At 39.2% G+C, this 21,724-nt stretch overlaps 1 protein-coding gene across 1 annotated transcript in view; it reads left to right on the top strand.

The window, feature by feature from the left end:
* Nucleotides 1-21,724, top strand: part of trit1 (tRNA isopentenyltransferase 1) — a 57,526-nt gene that overhangs the window by 22,571 nt on the left and 13,231 nt on the right. Inside the window, exons 2-8 of the mRNA XM_079380900.1 lie at nucleotides 4,866-5,034; nucleotides 6,786-6,880; nucleotides 7,946-8,097; nucleotides 9,043-9,185; nucleotides 9,274-9,385; nucleotides 16,024-16,136; nucleotides 19,337-19,414. Coding sequence (XP_079237026.1) covers nucleotides 4,866-5,034; nucleotides 6,786-6,880; nucleotides 7,946-8,097; nucleotides 9,043-9,185; nucleotides 9,274-9,385; nucleotides 16,024-16,136; nucleotides 19,337-19,414 — 862 coding nt within the window. The remainder of the gene's footprint in view (nucleotides 1-4,865; nucleotides 5,035-6,785; nucleotides 6,881-7,945; nucleotides 8,098-9,042; nucleotides 9,186-9,273; nucleotides 9,386-16,023; nucleotides 16,137-19,336; nucleotides 19,415-21,724) is intronic.

Here is a 21,724-nt window from a genome sequence, read left to right as displayed (position 1 = left end):
CTTGCTGTTGGTCGTGCTGTCTCTTCTCTTCATTCCTCCCACTTGATGGCCCTCCCCCTGAATGAATAGTGGGGAGCAGCTGTCTCGTGAGTGGCCTGAGGTGCTGTGGATCAGCCGCGGCCGGCTCTAACAGCTCAGCACTAAAGCCATTGTCTGGGGACTCGTCTGAGTGTTTGCGGTTTGGGTCACTGGATTCACTACACCCTTTTTGCTCATTCACCCCCTTTTCCCTTTACTTTCTGTCTTTCTCTTACTTTGGGTCTCATATATACACACTTTCATTCACACAGTCTCACACAAAGAAAAATAGTTCCCACCCCGTTGGGCTGTGGTCGACACACAGACTTATGATGATTCGGTCGCCGTGTCTTGCTCGGTTCTTGTGTATGCTGAGCGCTTAGATTCTCTCACCCTGCCGCAACTGTTACTACCTCATAAATGCTGTTATTGTCTTTTTTACAATTAGAAAATGTGAAATTGTGGATGTGAAATGAGTCCGCATTTGTTCTGTTCCTGTTTCCACTCCTCTCTTTCAACCCCCCCCTGTGGACCAGTTGTCCTCATTAATAATGAGTTTCAATTAGACACTGGCTCTCTAGAACACGTCCACACACACACACAGGCACACATAGGCAGCTGCATGGGATTAGATGCCTGCCATTCAAATAATGGAACTGCATGATACCAAACAGCAGGACTTCAACACTGCGACGTCAACCAGACAAAACGAGGCAAACGTGAGAGAGGCTAATCGTAAAAAAGAATCTTCAATGGCTTAATCAAATTAAACATGTATGTGAGATGAAAGCCAGGAAACTAGATAGTAGTGTTGTCAAAAGACCTGGTACTTCGGTACCAAGTCGATACTAAAAAAATGAAAATGTCACTGTACCAGGTTTTTTCAATTACCTGTGGTACCGAGTACCCGGTCAACCTGGTTCTTGACCCGTACAGCCCTATGAATTCCGCGATACAGAAAACGCAGACGGAATCTCGGAATCCAGTTATAAAAACGGAATTTACAGTTTAACACGGAATGTCACGGAATTTGTCAAAGTTTAGAAGATTTAATCAAAAGTAGGTCATTACACTTAAATCAAACCGCCATAAGGACTAGTATCTGTAAATATTAAGCCGCAAAAATCGATTAAAAAATGAATCCTGCATATTCTGTCTGTACAGTACTACTACTACTGTTGAATGAAATTAATAAAACTTTATTTTTAAGAAATAATCTCACAATATTTTTTCCATGTTTTAATTTGAATTGTAAAGCCCCTTTATTAACCAAAAAATTTAATGTTTAAATTTAATTAATTAAGAGACTAATTAAATTTGGGTGAAGCTTCATATTTTTATTTTTGTTAGGACTTTATTAATAAAAATAGTGTATTTTTAATTAGCATGTTTTTGTTTTTCTTTGGTACTGAAATTGGTACCGAGAACCGTGGATTTTCACTGTTATCGGTACCGAATACAGAAATTTTGGTACCGTGACAACACTACTAGATAGTTAACATTTGATGCAAACAAAAATGAGCCTGAGAGGAACTGAAGTACAGTTTGTTCACTGTTGAAATCTTTGAAATCTGTGTTTGTGAGAAATTTTGTCAAAGTTTGTGCCAGTGTTTGTTAAATGTTGGCAATAATTTTATTTGTTAATTTTATGTTCCGTACGTAACAATCTTCATTATATTGAAGTGTTTCTCTACATATTTTGTGAACAGAATATTCCAATTCCAGTTTTCCTTCTGTAAAATGATTGAAACCAAGGTACGCAACAAAACAACACATCGAATGAACTGTACTTCCATTAAAATTTGTCACAAACAAACAATGGACATTTTTTGGAAAACATTTAATATTTGAAATTCTGGTTCAGAAGGAGGTTAGTTTCTTTGCAAGAAACTTGCCATCAATTTCCTAACAAGCAAGGTTGTGACGACTTTCATTAAACGATGACCAGTTACATATGTTTCCCCATAAAACAGCCTTTTATATGTTGTATTTTGACATTTTAAATTGGCTATCCACAAATTCAGTGGATGAAATTCAGTGTATAACATGCTGTAAAATGATTGACAGCATGTTATACACCAGCATGACACATTGAACGTCCGTCCCCCACAGGCATGACTGCATTTGTGCCAGATTCAATATGCCTTCTATTAAACTACTAGAGCGAATAAAAATTAAATAAACTCTGGGGAAGGGGTGCACTGGTCATTTGAAGCCTGGAGCACAGGGTGGGCTCTGTATCAGTGAGAGGCTGGTATGGAGCCTAATGAAAGAGGGTAACAAACGGGTGTTGGGAATAAAACCCACTAATGCCTGCAGCACTTAAGAAATGTGGCCCCAAATGAGAGCCACATGACCTGGCTCTGCATTCACAGGGCCTTCTGTCATACTTTGCCACACACATGCACCTCCCACCCCCTTTTTCTTGTGTCTCTTTTGTAATTTTAGTCTTATCCTGGAGGGTAGCTCATACATGCTAGGGGCCCTATACAACTCTCGGAAGAACGGAAGAGCACATGCACACACTTTTTTTTCTGTGGTAGTTCTTGGTTTTTGGTTATGTGGTGTTTTAGTGGTCAAACTTTGTTTTTCTCTCAGATCTAACGTCGATGGAACATGTTGCATCCTGTATGTAGCCTATATCCAACCTCCCTTTATTGCATCTATACTTTAGGTCCTTGTCAGTATAATTTTTGAATGCAATTATATTTCCTCATGTAGAAAATAATGTGGGAAATTGGAGTACAATTCAAGTTGTGAAAAACAGTTGTGATCATATAAATAATATACAGTCAGAGCCACTTAAATGAGGCAATAGACAAAACTGAATCAAATCGATTGGTTTTACTCGTGATAACTGCAGTTTCAAATTACATTCTGAAACTTTATAATTTGGTGCATATTCATGCTAAACATTTGACATATTTTGCTGAAAGCAAGAAGATATCTGTTGAGAAATCCTAACTCGGTCTGCCTACTGTTAAAATGGCACTTTGGGGTAGATTTTCATCTATATCTCTGTTGATGCTTTACATAAAAGGGATAATTCACCCAAAAATTCTGTCATTAATTACTCACTCTCATGTCGTTCTAAACCTGTAAGATCTTCGTTCATCTTTGGAACACAAATTAAGATATTTTGCATTAAATCTGAAAGCTATCTGACCCTCCATAGACAGCAGTGCAACTGATATGTTCAAGGCCCAGAAACGTAGTAGGGACATAATTAAAATAAGTCCATGTGACATCAGTTCAAACCAAGCTGCGAAAATACTTTTTGTGCACAAGAAAACAAAAATAATGACTTTATTGAACAATTACTTTGTTCAGTAGCACAATTATCGTTCTTTTGTCTTTTTAATTATTATTTTAAAGATCCATCCACCATATCAGGCGCTGTTTCCGCTATCTGTAGAACTTGTCACCACCCTCATTTGTTTGTCTGTCACCTAACCTGAAATGCCCTCGCTACAGATCTGTGGAGCTCCCAGCATGCTGGTCTCTCAGGCCATGTGCTTTGCTATATCGATCCCTCATAATGCAACATTATTAGCTGAGTATCTGCAGTCTCAACATTCAGTTGTTGTTTTTCTAGTGGTCTTAAAATGCTCTTTTCATAGGAAACTCATGAGGATTTGATGCGAATGATTGTCCATCCAGGCGGTTGATGGAAAATAGCAAGGCAGATTAACAAATGAACACCTACGTTTACATATAAACGTATTCCGCTACTTGTCCTGACCTGATGAACTTTAGTTTCACCACATTGTTTGTGGCAACAGTGTTAGTGACCAAAAATGTGTTTTGTACTCAGGCTCCGCATTTATGAAAGCTTATATGGTTGTTGGTAAACTCCCTGCTTTGTTAGTCTATCTTAACAAGCTTAGTGACCCAACTCTGTGTTTTAGTTTTATTTCAAGATCGAAAAACAGCTGTTATTGATTCCAAGTTTTCACAGAGTTCGAGGCCTGTAAATTCGAAATATTGCGTTCAAGAGGGCTGGCTCTAAAAAGCAGGCGTTTTACTTGGGTAGTAAAAACAGAATGGCAGTTCCATGCCAAGTTCTGAGGCAATTGTTAAGACCTTCTGTGTGTTTTAATCATGCCCCTTTATTAGTGTTTACCATTCTGCTCTGGAGAGAATGGGCTGAATTCCTGTCTCTTCTCATATGTTGTTCTCCCCATTCACCTCACCAAGATTTCACTGGCAGGGATGTCCTGTGGAGAGCACAGGGGAAAAGATCTCAATAATTCAGTAGCACTTCTTCCTAACTTGCCGAAATCGGCACGCAAGGGCAGAGGAGTTATGGTAAGCTATTCTGAATTTAGCCACAGCGGTGCATGCATGCCCTTGATCATGAAACCCTGCTGACACCCCTGACAAGTTCCTTGAATGACCACACCGCTTTATGGTGTCTACTTATAGACTGATGCTACGTAACTAGGGTTGAAAATTCAGAACTTGTTCATTCATATACTGGAATCCAATGTTTTCATTGAGGTTCATCAAAGATAATAGAAGTTTCTGTTGAGGTGCACACAAATGTCTTTCTGCTGCTACACAGTAGTCACACAAACACTACAATCCTCATGAAGAATCATTACAATAGTTATGTAGGACAGAGCGAAAAAGTGCTTGTGACCTGTTTTGCCTGTCTCACTGGACTGTTTTTGAAAGGGTTCTCTTTAAGGATTCATGTAGTTATCGTGTCATGATGAACCAAGCGAAAAAAACTAATGTGGTATATGAAGCATGCAACATTTACTACCTTCCTTCGTACTTAACTGTACATAAATTTCTTCTTGCTGCTGCTTTGCTTAAACGATCTTGTTGGTTTCTCACTGCAGGTTTACAAAGAGCTGGACATCATCACCAATAAGGTTACAGAGGAGGAGCAAGCCCAGTGTCGCCATCACATGATCAGCTTTGTGGATCCATTGGTTAGTGGATACACTGTGGTGGACTTCAGGAACAAGGCTCTGTCTCTCATATCCTTTCTGAAATGGCCTACCCTTCGTAGTGAAATTCCAGACTACTCCAGGTCGAATTAAATTAAGTCATTTTTTTCCATGTCGGCGCTTGATTCATGAGCAAGTGACTCTTATAAACAGTTTTTTTTTTTTTAATGAGTTAGTCACAAGATTTAGACAGCATTTTCAAACGTTGCTTGTGACAAAAGGCTTGTTCACTCTAAGGATGGTAACTTTATCTAGTTATATATAACTAATTAACTTGTTATTTTTGCCTTAAGGACTTTAATATACATTTTTGATACCATGGAAATTTTATAATTCTTGTCACCAGTGTCAATATTACGAAAACTAATGCTGAACAGCGAGTTATTTTATGATTATTCTGTAATTTGAGGAGCCAATTGCTCCTTAGTCTCCTCCATAGACTGGAACCTTGTGACTAGTTAACTGGGTGACTAGTCGGCCACTCTTGCCCAATCTATACTCCCCATAATTAACAGTTGCAGAGATTCATTTAGTTGAAGTTTCGTTGACAGGCTCTTCTAAATATAAATGCTTTATATATTGTCTCTGCAGATGAAATTAATGGGCCATTACTCAGCCTTTTAAGATATCATCTGCAAACTTCTTAATGATCGTTCTGAGTAATTGTTCTTTTAAAATGTCATCGCCTCGCTGACATCAGTGACACTGCTTTTGTGAGACTGTGCCTTGTTTGAATGCAAATCCCAATCTTTTAATTTCTCGTCTTTTGTGGAATGTGGCATTTTCCAGCGAGCCACATGAATGGCTGTGGCATTTTATGAGTGGGCGCTGGGTTGTACTCCCTCGGCATGCTCTTTCATTAAATGCAAGGGCATAACTGGAAATGCGTGTACCAGAGACGGAGAGCGTCGCTGTCCTCGTTTTCCCCGCCCGCCTGCTGCAGATGTTTGCTGATAGATGAGGAGGATATTAATAGCTGAGGGAGATGCTGTGAGGAGGTGGGGCAGCTCTCGCAGTGTCTTGAGGAGCGCTGCCGCAGACACCTCGCACAAGAACTGAGGAGTGGCGGGTGATGAGCTTTCTAGTCTCGCTTCCACACTGAAGAGCAGTGATAACTACGAGAAAGCACGCTGTGTAATTTCTCTTACAAAATTAATAAGCAAGATAGGATATTAAGAGAAATAATCTTGTTGTTAATCTAGTTGTTTTTCTCATAATCTTCTGTCATAACCGTTCAGAAATGCTTAAATACTCTCTCGCAATCTCGTCCCCACCCCTTTCCTGCTTCTTGCTCTTCTCTCCTCCTCTCTTTCGTTTTCTCCACCTCCCTCCCAAGGGATCCCAGACTGATGTGGGTGGGGTGGACAGCGTGCGGCCAGGCTGCTTTGATTTTGATGCATGTGACCAGGAAGTGTGTCCGGGAGTGTGTGTTTGTCCGTCTTGATCGAGGGGGAGTGTTGATGCGCCTTCTCTTATTGAAGCAGTTATCGAATTGCTCCATGGAGGCAGCCTTTGATGCCGTTTTATTACAATCTTTAGCAGAATCCAAGCAGTCATGTTGAATCAGCTGCCCTCTCACGGCACCAGGCCTGGACATTACATGCATTATTGCTAGAGCGGCTATAGATCTAGGAATATGATATTGCATTTCAGTCAAGCACTGTAGCAGTGGAGCACTTTGCAGTCTAACCCAATATGGTTTCACATGATCATTGTGAATAATTTATGTATTGCTTGTAACTCTACTGTCATTAATTTGAAAAATTCATTCCTTGTCTGGGAGTTTGACTTCCTTAATATCATACATAGAGGATATGCATCTTCGGAGAAAGCTGCCCATCATTGTTGGGGGCACAAACTACTACATTGAGTCCATTTTATGGAAAGTGCTCATGGACACTGTGGTAAATATGAATTTTAATGCTTTATGAGTATAAACAATTGCTCTGTTCCAAAATCTAGTGAGCAGCCTACGTGGGCAGCATTTTGAAGTGACAATGTAACGAAAGTAGCGATAGATCTTTTCTTCTTTAGTGTGACATACAAGTGAGACATATTATCGAAAAAGGACAAAAAAATTGTGTGGGAAATGTGTATTGGTTGATTGCATGAAGGCAGATGTAGACTTGAACTTGAAGTCAAATGTAAAAAAGGATGGGATTTTAATGAACTGATTGAGATGGTCCTCACTGCAGAACACAAGATCCAGGGTTTGTGGTTGGATCCAGATCCAACTCCTCCCACCTTACATATACCTAAACCTACCCATCTCCACCCCCTGATCTCTAAACCTACCAGCCTCCACCCCCTGATCTCTAAACCTACCAGCCTCCACCCCCTAGATGTAGATCCAACCACGCCCCCTGGATCTTGTGTCCTGCAGTGACAGGCTACTGAACTGATTGGAGAAGTTCTACATATTTCACCCGAATACCAAATTTTGATTTATTTTGATTAAAAATTACATATTCAATTATTGAATCATTCACAATAAGATCAATAACATTAATTTAAATAGAAATGGTAAATTTCTGTTTCATGCCATATGCATGCCTTTATCAGAAATCCCGTTCCATATGGTAGGAATCCTAATTATTTTGCCTTTTAAGATAACTTAAGAGAAGACAATCCCAGAATGCATTTTTATGATATTGATCTAAACGTTTTGGAGTACTCTTTATTAAAATATCATGCTGTTAGCTTAGCAACATGCTAATTGAAAACAATTGAAACCAATTGTAAGTCTCACTATTTGTGTGGCAAACAGTGTTGCTGCCTTTTGTCGAGCTTTCTAAATCGGTCTCTTATGACATTTTGTGATGTTTTGAATGCTGCCTTAAAAGGCAGTAGGCAACATGGCAGCTCACTACAATTTGAAACAGCTATTAAGTCTGAGTAATACAAGGCTTTCTGTGCATCTATTGGCAGATCTATTCTAATCGAGTCCTCCTCTGTCTGACCTACAACAGGGGAGTGACACGGAGTCAGAAAAGGGTGTGACTTCTGAATTAAAGGCGGATCTTGAGAAACTGGGTGGTCCTGAGCTTCACAGACGGTTGAAAGAGGTGGATCCTGACATGGCAGCCATATTGCACCCTCACGATGCACGCAAGATTGCAAGGTAATTACTTCAGTGGTAGCACAAAACATTGAGACAAAGCTTAATTACCAGTCACAGGAAAAACGACAGTGTATTTCCACTGAGTGATTATTTCTACCTCTACCACTGATCAGAATGGTATAATTTAAAAGTATTTGCTATAATTGAATGGCTCTGAAAATAGTATACAAAGTAGTTCAGTGTTAGAAAGTAATGCTGCAATAAATTCAGGGTTTAAATTCATTAAAATGGGCAATTTGGGTCTTGGCCCTTCAGGCCTGGCTCTTGGGATTAAGTCTGCATTTTGGATCTTGGTTTTAGGGGGCCTGGCAGTGGTCTTTGTCAAGGAACATCTAGTCTTGACTCCAGCTCTGTATACATAAACATACTTATTTTCTATTTTCGTATTGTCTTGCCATGGTAAATTTTGGCATTTGATAGGCATCTATTTTTGCATCTTTTTATTTTTTTCCTCTTGTGTGGGAGAACTGCTGATGGCTGTGGCTTCCAAGCGTGTTACACGCGTGTTTTCACATGCCTCAATTGGTGTTTGATTGGTGTCAAGGGGCTGATTAGCACCTCTTATGAGCACTGTGCTCGCTTAATTGATGCCAGCCTGTGTGCCACTGCGTCTGCATTGTTGCTGTGGTGAAAGAGCTCCTCTCTCACAGTTCACAGTGCTGATGTCTCCTGATATCAGCTCCTTTTGAGGAACTGACAAGCTTGATGAAATCCCATACACCTCTGCAGCGTGGCGAACCTTAAACTTCATTGTTCATCCTTTGTTGTTTGTCAGAAGTTCATCATGTTCCTGTTTGGTATGTGGTGTTCTTTTCAAATAATTTGTTAAATTGAGAGATTATTTGGCTTGTGGAAATCTTTCAAATGTATTTGAGAAATGCATTGTTAATTTAACTGAAGTTATATGATATTTTGACTAAGCTGATGGTCAGGATTGATTTACAGGAGTCTGCAGGTTTTTATGGACACTGGCGTTCCACACAGTCAGCTTTTGGAGGAGCAGCGAGGACAGGACGGAGGAGATTGTCTTGGGGGTCCCTTGCGTTTCCAGGACCCTTGCATCTTCTGGCTGCACTGCAAAACGAATGGTAGCTTCATTGTAGATACTTCATTGTAGGTACGGTAACATGTCTGCAGTATCTATTATTTAATTTCCTCGTTCATCCTCTTCTGTAGCTCTAGATGAGAGGTTGGACAAGCGCGTGGATCAGATGTTGTCACTTGGGCTGATTAATGAGCTCAAAGATTTTCATCAACGCTTTAATGAGAAGATCATCAAAGAGAACAGGTAGATTTCACAGAATTTTTCTAAAAATGTTCTGATTCACAACAATTAATAATTTATGGAAATGAACACTTAATTTCCTGACAACACATAACATGCTAACTTGAATATTGTCCTGCATGCACTTCACAGAACAATGACACAAATGTGCCATAACAAACAAGCAATTTTAAAATAGGCTGTCGTAATTTTTGTTTGGCTGTATGCGTTCATCAGTATCTATAATAACTTAATTTTACTTGTAACTGGTGAAAAATATCAGTAAATAAACGGCTGTGCACCTCTATTTTTGAGATCCTCTATTTAGTTTTGGAACTAGGTCAGATTTTTGTATTCATAATGCTTGTATTGCCTCTGAATGAACCATGTGAAACTTCTCACACAAGCTGCCTGACACAAAAGCTGCACAGCTGTCTTTTCTTTTTTCAACTGTCAAAGAAATACAAGAAAGCGAAGTTTCACTGGCTGAACCTGTTCTGCAGATCGGACCTTTTAAGTTAACAAGTTCTAGCAAGTTTATCACCTGCTGTTCTTGTCAGGAGGGGGTTCTTCTCTTAAGTCATGGTGGGAATCCAGGGCTTTGACAAGTGAAACGTTTTCAATAACTGACGTAAATTTCAGTGACTGAGCCGGTCGAATGACTCCGATGTGTTTTTAGTAATGTCAGAGTACATGGAGTTATATGAGGTTGCATTAACACGTGTATGACTTTGAATTCACAGGGAAATTTATTGGTCTGTACTGCTGCATAACATTTGATGTGACTGTGACATTAGCAATAGACTGTGATTCAGGGCCTATTGTCTAATAAATAGATTTTTACATTGTCCCATATTTATGAAGACTAACTCAACATAATCTGAGTTATAATCATATGATCTCAACGTGTGTTTGTATGTGTGTGTATATATATGTATATATATATATATATATATATATATATATGCATACATGCATGCATATACACACACACTCCTATAACTCTGGTAACCACTCATAACACCCTCACTTAGATATGCCCATGCAACCACTCATAACATCCTAACAATCACATGGAAACACCCAGGTAACCACTATCAACAGCCTAGGAATCACATGGAAAAGCTCTAGCAACCACTCATAACACCCTCACTTCTGCCTCGTTTCCACTGAGCGGTACGGTTCAGTACGGGTAACCCTGATCAGGCTTGCGTTTCCACTACCAACAGTACCCTTTACTTGAGGCGTGGTGTATGCCGGAAAGTAGCGATCGACAATAAGCACAACTCTGCCTCTTTTATGTCAGTTTTTATTAACAATAATAGCCATTATAAAAGTATAAGAGGCTTATATAAGAGGAAATAAAGACAAAAGCAAACAATTCGCATTCAAACGTCTGGCTGCTCGAGGCGGATACATGAGCACGGAGCACCCGGTGATCGCCTGGAGCTTCGAAATCAGCATAGCAAATTTTCAAATAAGCGCTATCTTTATAAGTAAACCGCAGATTTGAGTTTTAAACAACTACATTCTCACCTGAAAAACTCTTAACTACATTTCATGACAGAATAACAGTATTTTGAAATGATGTTTTTGGGCAATGATGTTTCACAAGTCGACAAGAACACACTGAGAAACGGTTATTGTCTGTGTGAAAATATAAAAGTATAAACTACACTGTTATATTTTTTGCTTGTTTGTGTTTGCGCACTCTGATGTAATAAGCAGAACACAGCAGAGTGGAACGAGTGAAGGAGAAGCTTTATCCCCTTGTATCACGCACAAGTGACTATTCTAGTAAACCAATCAACTTCTGCAGTGAGTTTAGCTCCACCCTTTTGGTACTCTTTGCTGTGCTAGCTACCCCAACGAAAGGGTACGCTACGGTTCGCTATTTTGGTACCATTCACAACTTTTGACAATGGAAACGGACATAATTGCATACCGTACTGTACCGTACCGCTCAGTAGAAACGAGCCACTAGATATGCACATGCAACCACTCATAACACCCTTATAATCACATGGAAACACCTTGGCAACCATTCATAGCCTAGGAATCGCATGGAAATGCCCTAGCAACCACTCATAACACACTTACATATATATGCCCATGCAACTGCTCATAACAGCTTAGCAATAACATGGAAACTCCCTAGCAACCACTCATAACAGCCGGGGAATCACATGAAAACACCCTGGCAACCACCCATGACAGCCTAGGAATAGCATAGAAACCCCCTGGCAACCTTCACATATATATGACCATGCAACCACTCATACACTAACAATCAAATATCTAATTGCGTGTTTTTTTTTTTTTTTTGACATTTGCGATTTTAAATTTGCAAAGTCAAGCTTCAGCTCAATATTGTCACTAATGTGCAGCACAGTATGAGTATCGTTACCCTGCTGGAAAAAAACAAAACAACAGAAACATCACAGAATTTGTTTTCATCACCTTTTTGTTTTGGGCATTATTCCAATAGGAATTACTGTTGTTCTATTGGTTGCCATCTGCTAGATTACATCCCACCAATAGAATGCATCAAATACCAATAGACACCATTATAGTTTACATTAAAACCAACACAATTCCCATTATAACCCTTAAATCCATAAAATGTTCTATTGTGATTTGGGAGGGGGTTCTACTGTTGTTGTTTTTTTCTGCAGGGAAGATTATAATGGTATTACTACATTTACAGAATTATTGAATTTCACAGGATAGATTTGTTTATTTTTTATAAATAAACAACTGTATTTCTTTAGTCAATTATTAAAGTATTAGTATGTTACACGGGCTGATTTATTCATTAAGTATTTGGAATTTTAAGAACAAGTGGGAAATGTGCTGAATGTTTCACTTCATCCAAGTGAAATTGGCAAGCACTTAGACTTAATTTACATTCGCTTTAAACGCAGAGCCAGGCGCGAGTTGACAGGTTGCGCGCGTGCGTCAGGCCTCGTCCGTATTGCCAGATGTGCTCGTGAGACTTGCGGAGCAGAACTGGGCACGAGACCGTGAGTATAAAAGAGCATTACGAGACAGGCTGCGTGTAAACGGCTCATCCGTGAGACGTGCAACGTGGGGCAAAGCGGAGCGAGTATGAGAAGCATTCAGAGACACGGGCTGTGTGTGCGGTCTTCTGAATTAGCAAACATGCATTATAAACTTATTTCAAATTAATCTGTTGGGAAATAAAATGTGTAAGATAAGGTTCATGTAGCCTACTAATAAAAACATCTAAAAATGTATCTTTTATTCTCCAGTACTGAAAGCAGAACCGATAAGGGAGCTCTTGATATGTGTTGTGACGCATGAAGTTACATACGTTTTTTTCTTTAGTTTTAATTTGCCTAACTATCGATCTGACCCTTTTTTAATGGTAGGCGTTTACGCAGTTGGCTAGAGCAGTGCTGATTGGGGGGAGAACGGAGGTGCACTCACTCTATTGGTTAGTAAGACCGCCACTCAAGGCTGGCAGTCATGCATATGCTTTGGAACGCAGTTATATCGCGTCCGCATCGCAGGCTTTGCGATTAGCAAATCGCAACGTCTCAAATCACAATTTCGATTAATCACGCAGCCCTACTGGCCAACCCTTCATAACAGTGTAGGAGTCACATAAAAATGCCCCAGCAACCACCCAACACCCTCTAGCAACCATGTAGAATTGCCGCAGCATCCACCAACGACCCTGTAGATTAGAAGCGGTGATTTTTGCAAAGATGAGCATCGTGCAGTGGAGCAGTGCCTGTTAGTGCATTTGCCAATCAGGATATAGATATATGACACAGCAGACTGTTAGTGCATTTGCCAATCAGGATATAGATGTATGACACAGCAGACTGTTAGTGCATTTGCCAATCAGGATATAGATATGACACAGCAGATTATGCTGTAATCTTTGGATCTTGGAGCGATCAGAACATCAGCGAAGCCCATGATGCTGTGTCCTGTGCTTTCGCCTGTATTTACTGATGCACTAACAATATTTGTTAGAAAAGGTGATTAATTATTGATTGTTAGTGCTGTCACATGCTCTAGTGTACAGGGATATTGGCGGACGGACTACACTGCGGTGTGTCTGTGTGTGTGGATGTTGATGACACAGCAGTTTGGGTGTGGCTTCTTCTGATCGACGGCCAAACGCACGGCGCTCCATCCAGCCGATCGCACCCCACCTCCCTCTCAGACATCTTCGTTGGCAATCTTGCCACCCAAGCGCTTTTCTCCTCTTTCCTCACATCATCCCACTCTCTTCCTCCACCTTGTCCTCTTCTTTTTGTCTGCATCTGCTGCCCATCCGCCAGGCCTCTCACCTTACACAGGGGGTAGTCACAAGGCAGCAAGGTCAGACTATGCATGTCTCTCCTTTCCGTTCTCTCTCGCTCTGTCCTGTCAATAGACCCCCTCCCCCTCGGCCTGTCTGGACTGTCTGTGTCCCTGTGACCGGCTGATCTCTGTTTTGTGAGCTGTATGACGACTCAATTTTACCCCGGGGGCTGGTGTTCTGATGCACCCAGTGACCGCGTTTCCATCTAAAATTGGGTCCCATTAAACATTGGATGTGATTTCACCCTTGAGTTCGCTCAGAAGGCCTTATGCTCTAATATTGTTCTGTAACTAAGCAATAACATAGATAAGAAATGTTCAAAAAAGAAATGTCATTTAGTCACAGTTTAATTACAGTAGTGTTGGGTATATTTGTATAATGAAATGCATTTGTCAGCAAAATGTTAGCTGTTGTGGAAAAAGTACACAATCTGTCACTGAAAACATGAAAGCCCTATTTAAAGAACACTTTAAAGTATGTAGTTTCATCTGAGCTGGTTGATGCGTTGACCGATTGCTTGTGCTCTCAGAATATTTTTCCAAGTTCCATATGATATATAAAGGGCTGGGTTTTGACACAAATTTCATGATTTGATTCGATTCCCAATTTTCTCAAGGAAAAAAATTATCTGAAATAATGCTGTAAAATATAGGAGAGTCAGATAGTACTACGTTACTATAATATTCAAGGTTAAAACTGACTGATTTTTTATTTTTTTTAGGCTATACAACTGCATAAATTACATTATGTAAAATGAAGTTTTTAGAATAAAAGTTACCATTACATAATATTTCTACTTCAATTCATAAATAAACATTTAAATAGTAGCTGTAATAAAATTAAACATTGAAGAACAGTAAAAATTATAATGTATATTTTATATGGTGCATATATTTAGCAAAATGCCCCTCTCTGCAGTTTATTTTTCTTGCTGACTAATGAGCTTATGCTCACTGAATCTGAATGTTTTTTTCTGAGGTAAATGTGACATTACTTGACATTGTTTACAAGCTGTTATATTGACGCCTTTGCGTGGCTGAAACACTGATTGAGCAATTACATGAGACAGGATGCAGATTGTAAAGTTGTACTCTTTCTTTTAACTTACCTTCGGATGTTTAGTCATGTTTATTTTGTGCTGAAACTGGTATTAATGTGGAGGAGATGATCAGTTCACTACTGCGTCTGTTGAGGTGCTACAGCGATCTGTCACAGCGCCAAAATGGCATTTATTGAATACTGCAATACAATGGACAGAATTTGAAATCTGAGACTTTTTTCATATTAAAAGTACCGAAGCACAATGCTTATTGCGATATATTGGATGGGAGGTGCCCTTCAATGTTGCGTCCATTAACTGAAAAGAGGCTAGACTAATCGATTCTTGGGATTTAATTAAATATAATTAAATTGCAGTTTTTGCATGTTTTCTTTTTTTTTTTTTTTTATTAAATTATTTGACTTTCCTACTGCTTAAACTGTGGGCAGAATTTTTTTATTATTATTTATTTTCTATGTATTTTTGTACACGCATTGTATAGCACCACATTATTTACACTACTGATCAAAGGTTTTGGGCCAGTAATTTATTTATTTATTTTTGTAAAAAAAAAAAAAAAAAAAAAAGTGTAAGGATGTTAAATTGATCAAAAGTGACAGTAATGATTTTTACATTGCAAGAGAATTTCAGTTTCAAATAAATGCTGTTTATTAAGCAGCTGTTTTCAAAATTGACACTGAGAAATGTTTCTTGAAGCAAATCAGCATATTAGAATGATTTTTGAAGGATCATGTGACACTGAAGACTGGAGTAATAATGCTGAAAATTCAGCTTTGTCATCACAGGAGTAAATTGCACTTTTAAAATATATTCAAATAGAAAATGGTTATTTTAAATTGTAATAGAATTTCACAATATTACTGTTTTACTGTATTTTTGATCAAATAAATGCAACCTTGATCAGCATAAGAGACTTCTTGCAAACAACAACAAAAAATCCTAATGAGCCCAAACCAGTGAATGGTAGTGTAAACTTTTTTTATGGCTTAAAAAAAAAAAAAAAAAAAAAAAAAATCCTGAAAAATAAAATTTGACTTCAAAATAATAATTCTTAAATATGGAACTTTTGACCAGTATATTACTCTAGCAACCTCTTAGCAACTCCCTGGCAAAAACCCTGAGTATTCTATCATTGTGGTGCTGTTGTGGACAAAAATAACTTACATTTACTTGCAGAAATCTAGTATTGTTCTTCAGTTTTGTGCATGAATAATGGTAATTTGGTGTACATAAGGAATTTAGTTTTCTCTTCCGTGTTTGCAGTCAGGACTATCAGCATGGCATATTCCAGTCTATTGGCTTTAAAGAGTTTCACGAGTACCTGACAGCAAGTGAGAACATCAGTCAGGAAGAACGTGATAAACTGAAGATTAAAGGTAAGGATTCATTCACCTCATTTTGCTTGAGCTTGAATGTATTTAGTGTTTTGTTGTTAAACTATAAACAGCTGTCAGTTCAGGCCTTGAGAATGAACACAGAGTGAGAATGTTGATGTTCTTGAAATTTTTCTGCATGAGAACGGTTATGAAACGTCTCTGAAAGCATTTTTATGCTCGCCCAAGATTTTTTTTAGTTCTTTAGTTCCATCAGGGATTAAAATGATCATTGTAATACAAAAATATCACTACCACCATCAGGCACATTTATTGTGCGTGTCCATTATTAATAGCTGGTGATTAATTCTCAATACAGTAATGATTACTTATGATTATGCCAACATGTTTGATGCATGTGTAAACAAACCTATTAAAATAGTACAGAGGGGACACAAAGTCTTTGACTTATCTTCAGTTTGAAACCTTGTTCTTTAAATACCAATATGTGAATTATTTGATTAACCAGCACAACTAACTCACGTAAAACTGGTAATAGATTGACAGTCCTGTTATTTAGGAAACAGGGATTGTCTTCTGATTTTCAGTAGGGGATTGACATCTGCAGTGGTGTTGTAGTCTGATCAGATGTCTAAAACATTCAGTGTTTAAGACAGAACGTTCTCAGTCTTTGTTAACAGCTGCTGAGGGGCTGTAGAGAGGGAGACGCCTCTCTCTCTCTTTTTGTCAGTCAGTTGGATTGGTGTCAAGATCTATTACCGGCACGCTGAGCATGAAAGTTGCAGCACTCATAGCGTTGCTCATGTCTGCTGAGAGCTCATAAGTGCGGATTGCTTGTTGAGTGCTGAGCATTACGGACTTGTCAATAGGCCATAAAGTCAGCAATGCTGCTATTGGATTGGTTAGTTTGCTCTGATGTTTATATGATGGATTGTGAATTGCATTAATGTTTTGTAGGGATGCTGCTGTCTGTGAACCCAGACACCAGTATTTTAAGAGTTTAGATTCAAGATAAACCCCTGTCTGGCCAAATAAGGTTTCGGTGTGGAGATAAAGGTTAGATCAGGGCTGTCCAAACCCGGTCCTGGAGGGCCGGTGTCCTGCAGAGTTTAGCTCCAACCTGCCTCAACACACCTGCATGGAAGCTTCTAGTATGCTGAGTAAGAGCTCGAGTAGCTGCTTCAGGTGTGTTTAATTAGGGTTAGAGCTAAACTCTGCAGGACACCGGCCCTCCAGGACCGAGTTTGGACATCCCTGGGTTAGAATTATGATGATAGTGCTACAGTACACAGTTAGTGTATATTAGCACTGTTTGTTGTTTGCTCTGGGATCTGAGAGAGCATTTGGACCTGCATTTGGATTCTTCTAAAAAAGAAAAAAAAAGTTATGGTTTTCACAAAAATATTAAGCAACTGTTTTCAACATTGACAATAAATAGAAATGTTTCTTGAAGCAAATCAGCATATGTGACCATGGACCACTAAACCAGTCATAAGGGTCAATATTTCGAAATTGAGATTTATACATAATCTGAAAGCTGAATAAATAAGCTTTCCATTGATGTATGGTTTGTTCAGATAGGACAATATAGACACAGCTATTTGGAAATCTGGAATCTGAGGGTGCCAAAAAATCTAAATATTGAGTCCATATGAAGTCCAAAGCAATGCATATTACTTATCAGAAATTAAGTTTTGATATTTCCGGTAGGAAATTTACAAAATATCTTCATGGAACATGATCTTTACTTAATATCCTAATGATTTTTGGCGTAAAAGAAAAATCAATAATATTGACCCATACAATGTATTTTTGGCTATTGCTAGAAATATACCCGTGCTACTTATGACTGGTTTTGTGGTCCAGGGTCACATATTAGAATGATTTCTGAAGGTTTATCTGAAACTGAAGACCGGAGTAATGATTCTGAAGTTTTAGCTTTGTCATCTCAGGAATATATGACATCTTACAATATTTTAAAATGGAAAACAATTAATGTAGTCTGCATTTTCTCTGTGCCTCAAACTGAAGGGGTGGCGCTCTGTTCTGTTGTCTACTGCACATACTTCAAACACACGAGGGGCTCCTGATGCAATCATTTCAGAGCTTTTGGTGCCACAGATTACTGTAAAATTTAACATAGCATGATGACACCATAGTTGTGTAGACAGAGGAGGTGGATATTTAATTTGCAATGAGGAGCTCAATAAGAAAATTGTACACAAAAGTGCTGATGTCTGTCAAAATAAAGGCTTTAGGGTTTATCTGGACCAGCAATGCTGTTTTTAAAAGAAATACAAATGTATTAATATTGCCTGATAATACTCTGGTAGTAACTTTTGCACTAGCAGTGCAAGATGTTAAAAGGATAGTTCACACAAAAAAGGGATCGTTTACTCACCCTCATGTAGGGCTGTGCGATTTGGGGAAAATATGTAATTGCGTTTTTTTCTATTATTATTATTATTTTATTGTATTTTTTTTGACAGATATTGCGATTTGATTTGCGATTTTAAACTTCAGCTCAATATTGTCACATCGCAGGCTTTTGCAACATCTCAAATCACGATTGCGATTTGATTTCGATTAATCGCACAGCCCTACCCTCATGTCAATTCAAACAAACCTTTCATGCATCAAAAAGTACAAAAAGCTCAAAAGTATCTGAAGCTCAATTGTGCTCCATGTATGTGCGGTGATAAGTGTTTATATGTGAATAAATAAATCGAAAGAAAATTTAAAAAGAAAATTGTGTCTCTCCAGAAGACTTGGAATTAAACCACTTGATTCAAATGATTACTTTTACAAGGTGTTTTTGTTGTTTGATGCGTGAAGTTTTGCTGGCATGGACTCTCAAAAGGACAAAAATGATGAGCGAGTATTTTTGGTTGAAGTGTCCTGTTAAATGTAAGAGTTCAAATCCCAATATTTGTTGAATCATAAATTTGACCATATTGTGTAGTCTTGGTACACAGACACAGTCCAATGTGCTCTGGCACCAGTGGTAAGAGGATATACTGAAGGGGAAGTGGATTGAGAGAGGGGGCGGCTGAGAGCTTTAATGGAGCTGCCGCTTCCTCTTCCCCTCATTCTCTAGGTTTTGCTATTAAGCACTTAAACTTGTGTCAGTAAACCCATCGTTTTTTTTATTTTTTATTTTTTACTTGATTTCTCCCACAAACATCTTTCATAGTATTTGGTGTGACCACCATATATTGATCTTATTTCCTCCCCTCTCACAGGGATCGAGTCTCTCAAACAGGTGACCCGGCGCTACGCCCGAAAACAGAACAAATGGGTCCGCAACCGATTCCTCAAAAGTAAGTCTCACTGAATACACTCTTTTCTTAGTTTGGGTGCTGGTGTGGTGTAGTGGTCAAGTTCAGAAGGCAGCTTATTTGATCCCCACAAGATACCAAACTGCAGGTTTTTCCAGCCATAATATCCCTGGAATAAATGTATGCATAATCTTTAATGTGAGTTCTCTTCCCCTTTCCACCATGTTGCTTGTGTTTGAGAGTTTAATGGTCTGTGAGGTACGGTCTCTGCTACTGGATGCTAAGTAACACCACAGCTGAGCTAGTCCAGAGTGCATCAAAGCCACTGGCTTTAATTTGGATCACACTTTCTCTCAAGGGAACTGTAGCCGCAGTTCACTCATTTCAGTTCTGAATTCATTGGTGTGCATTATATGTTGGCTTCACTCGTGGCTTGTCTATTGTATATTGGCTTAATTCGCCCTCAGAGGTTACTGGAGCTGTGTATGTGTGTCTTTTCTTGTTTTCTTTCAGTACAGTCCAATGGTCAGGTGATCACAGCCGTTTTTAACGAGATGGACTTCACACAGACCATTAAACACACAAACGGTTGTGTAGAAATACTGTGTGTGTGTGTGTGTGTTTGAAGGCTACCCCTCCCTTACAGACAGCCTCAAAATTCCAAGGCTCAGGGTTAAGTATTTACCGGCCTTGAGTTGATAAAAGATCAAATGCTTGTAAAGCTTGGGTGTTTCAAGACACGGTCAGTCTGAACGGTTTGTACTTTTACTTCCTAACAGACAACGGCCTGAATCAGCGAACCCTTCAATGGACGAACAGCTGTGTGTGTATGTGTGTGCTGGTGATGTCAGGGTGTGAAGTTTATCTTGAGAAAGGAAGTGAAGGGCGCTTTATAGAATGAAGAATATACAAGTGAAGCACTGTTAGTTGTTCACATAATAAAAGCTGTAAAGTTAAAAGGAGGTTGTGTAAACGTGGCACAGGGGACGCTCACACAGGTTGTCTTGGTGTATACAGAAACGGCTAGGGTTAGGGTCCCAAGGGTGGGGTGTTTATAAAGATAAACTAATTTTAACTTTATGCTCATTGAGTGAGATGCTGGCACAGTGGTCTGTCTGATGCATATATACATAGACAAAAAATGTAAAAAATAACACAGAGTGCAATAGCTTATTCTGTGTATACAAGCTTATTTTTTTTTGTATACAAGTATACAAAAAAAAATTTACCCAAAAATAATCATTTTGTCACGTTGTTCCAAATCTTGACTTAAACTTGAGAACTTGTACATTCCAATTTGTGAACGGGTTGCTCAGGCCATTTTTGTTTATTGGTCCAATCAATTCATTGACGAGATTTGACTTAAAAGAATGATTTGTTCATAAATTGGATATTGATACATCTCTGATGTACTCTCGTGCTTCCTGTTAGCCCTTCAGCATTGACCAAATCAGTGTCTTCGATTTACCTTGGATTGCCACTGAACGAGTCTTTGGCCTCCTCACAACATTATCCTGGCATTCCCTTTGGACTCTGACCCCCGTTTCTGAGGATCCTGACTGGATTACCCCCTTGCTCCCCATCCCTACAGAAACGACCAGCAATCCTGTTAGCCCTAATGAGATTAGGCAGAGACAGTGGCTAGCCCTCATTAAGAGTAGTTTTGTGTCCCGCCATATGTGGCAGACCCTAAACACAAGGGCAGCTGGCTTTAGGTGAGATGTCTGTGAATGTGGCCTTCCTCTACGGCATCTCTTCATCCCTTGAGTTATATGAGGAGGAGCCTCATCTTCACCAGATGGTCTGGTGCTTTGATCAGTGATCATTCCTGTAGTGCGGTACACTTCTGCTCCATCTATGCAGTTTACTATTCGTTTTGCCATCCTATTTACATGAAAAAATAATTACATAAGTAGCAAGCAAAATTTCTCTCTACCTTTCATCTTTTAACTGCTTCGTTAGCTAGTCCATCTCAAGTTCAAAACAATTTTTTCTGTAACTAGTCGAGACAATTTCTTCTGAGTCCAAGGTCCAAATGCTCCTGAAAATATGGTCTTGAACTTGAGACAGATTTGAGTCCGAGTCTAGTCTAGTCTGGAGTGAGAGTGCTACAATACTGCTATTAGATTTCTAAGAAGCAGCTAAACTCTTGGGTCAACTTTTGCTGTTGCCTTACTTAACAAGGTTCACCAGGCCAGTGGGCCTCAAGTCATTGCAACTCAAGGTTGTTTCATCCTCGCTGAACCCCTTGCATTTATCCCCACTACTCTCCCACCGTTTATGCTGGACTCTGACCTGCTTTTGGTCTGGTTAATCTCCTGTGGCTGCCTGTCAGTGGCCTAACTGATCCCT

Source organism: Barbus barbus (genome assembly GCF_936440315.1).
Source record: "Barbus barbus genome assembly, chromosome: 27".
In the NCBI taxonomy this organism is placed as follows: Eukaryota; Metazoa; Chordata; class Actinopteri; order Cypriniformes; family Cyprinidae; genus Barbus; species Barbus barbus.
The sequence above is the reverse complement of the archived record's forward strand: the minus strand, read 5'-3'. Positions and strand labels throughout refer to the sequence as shown.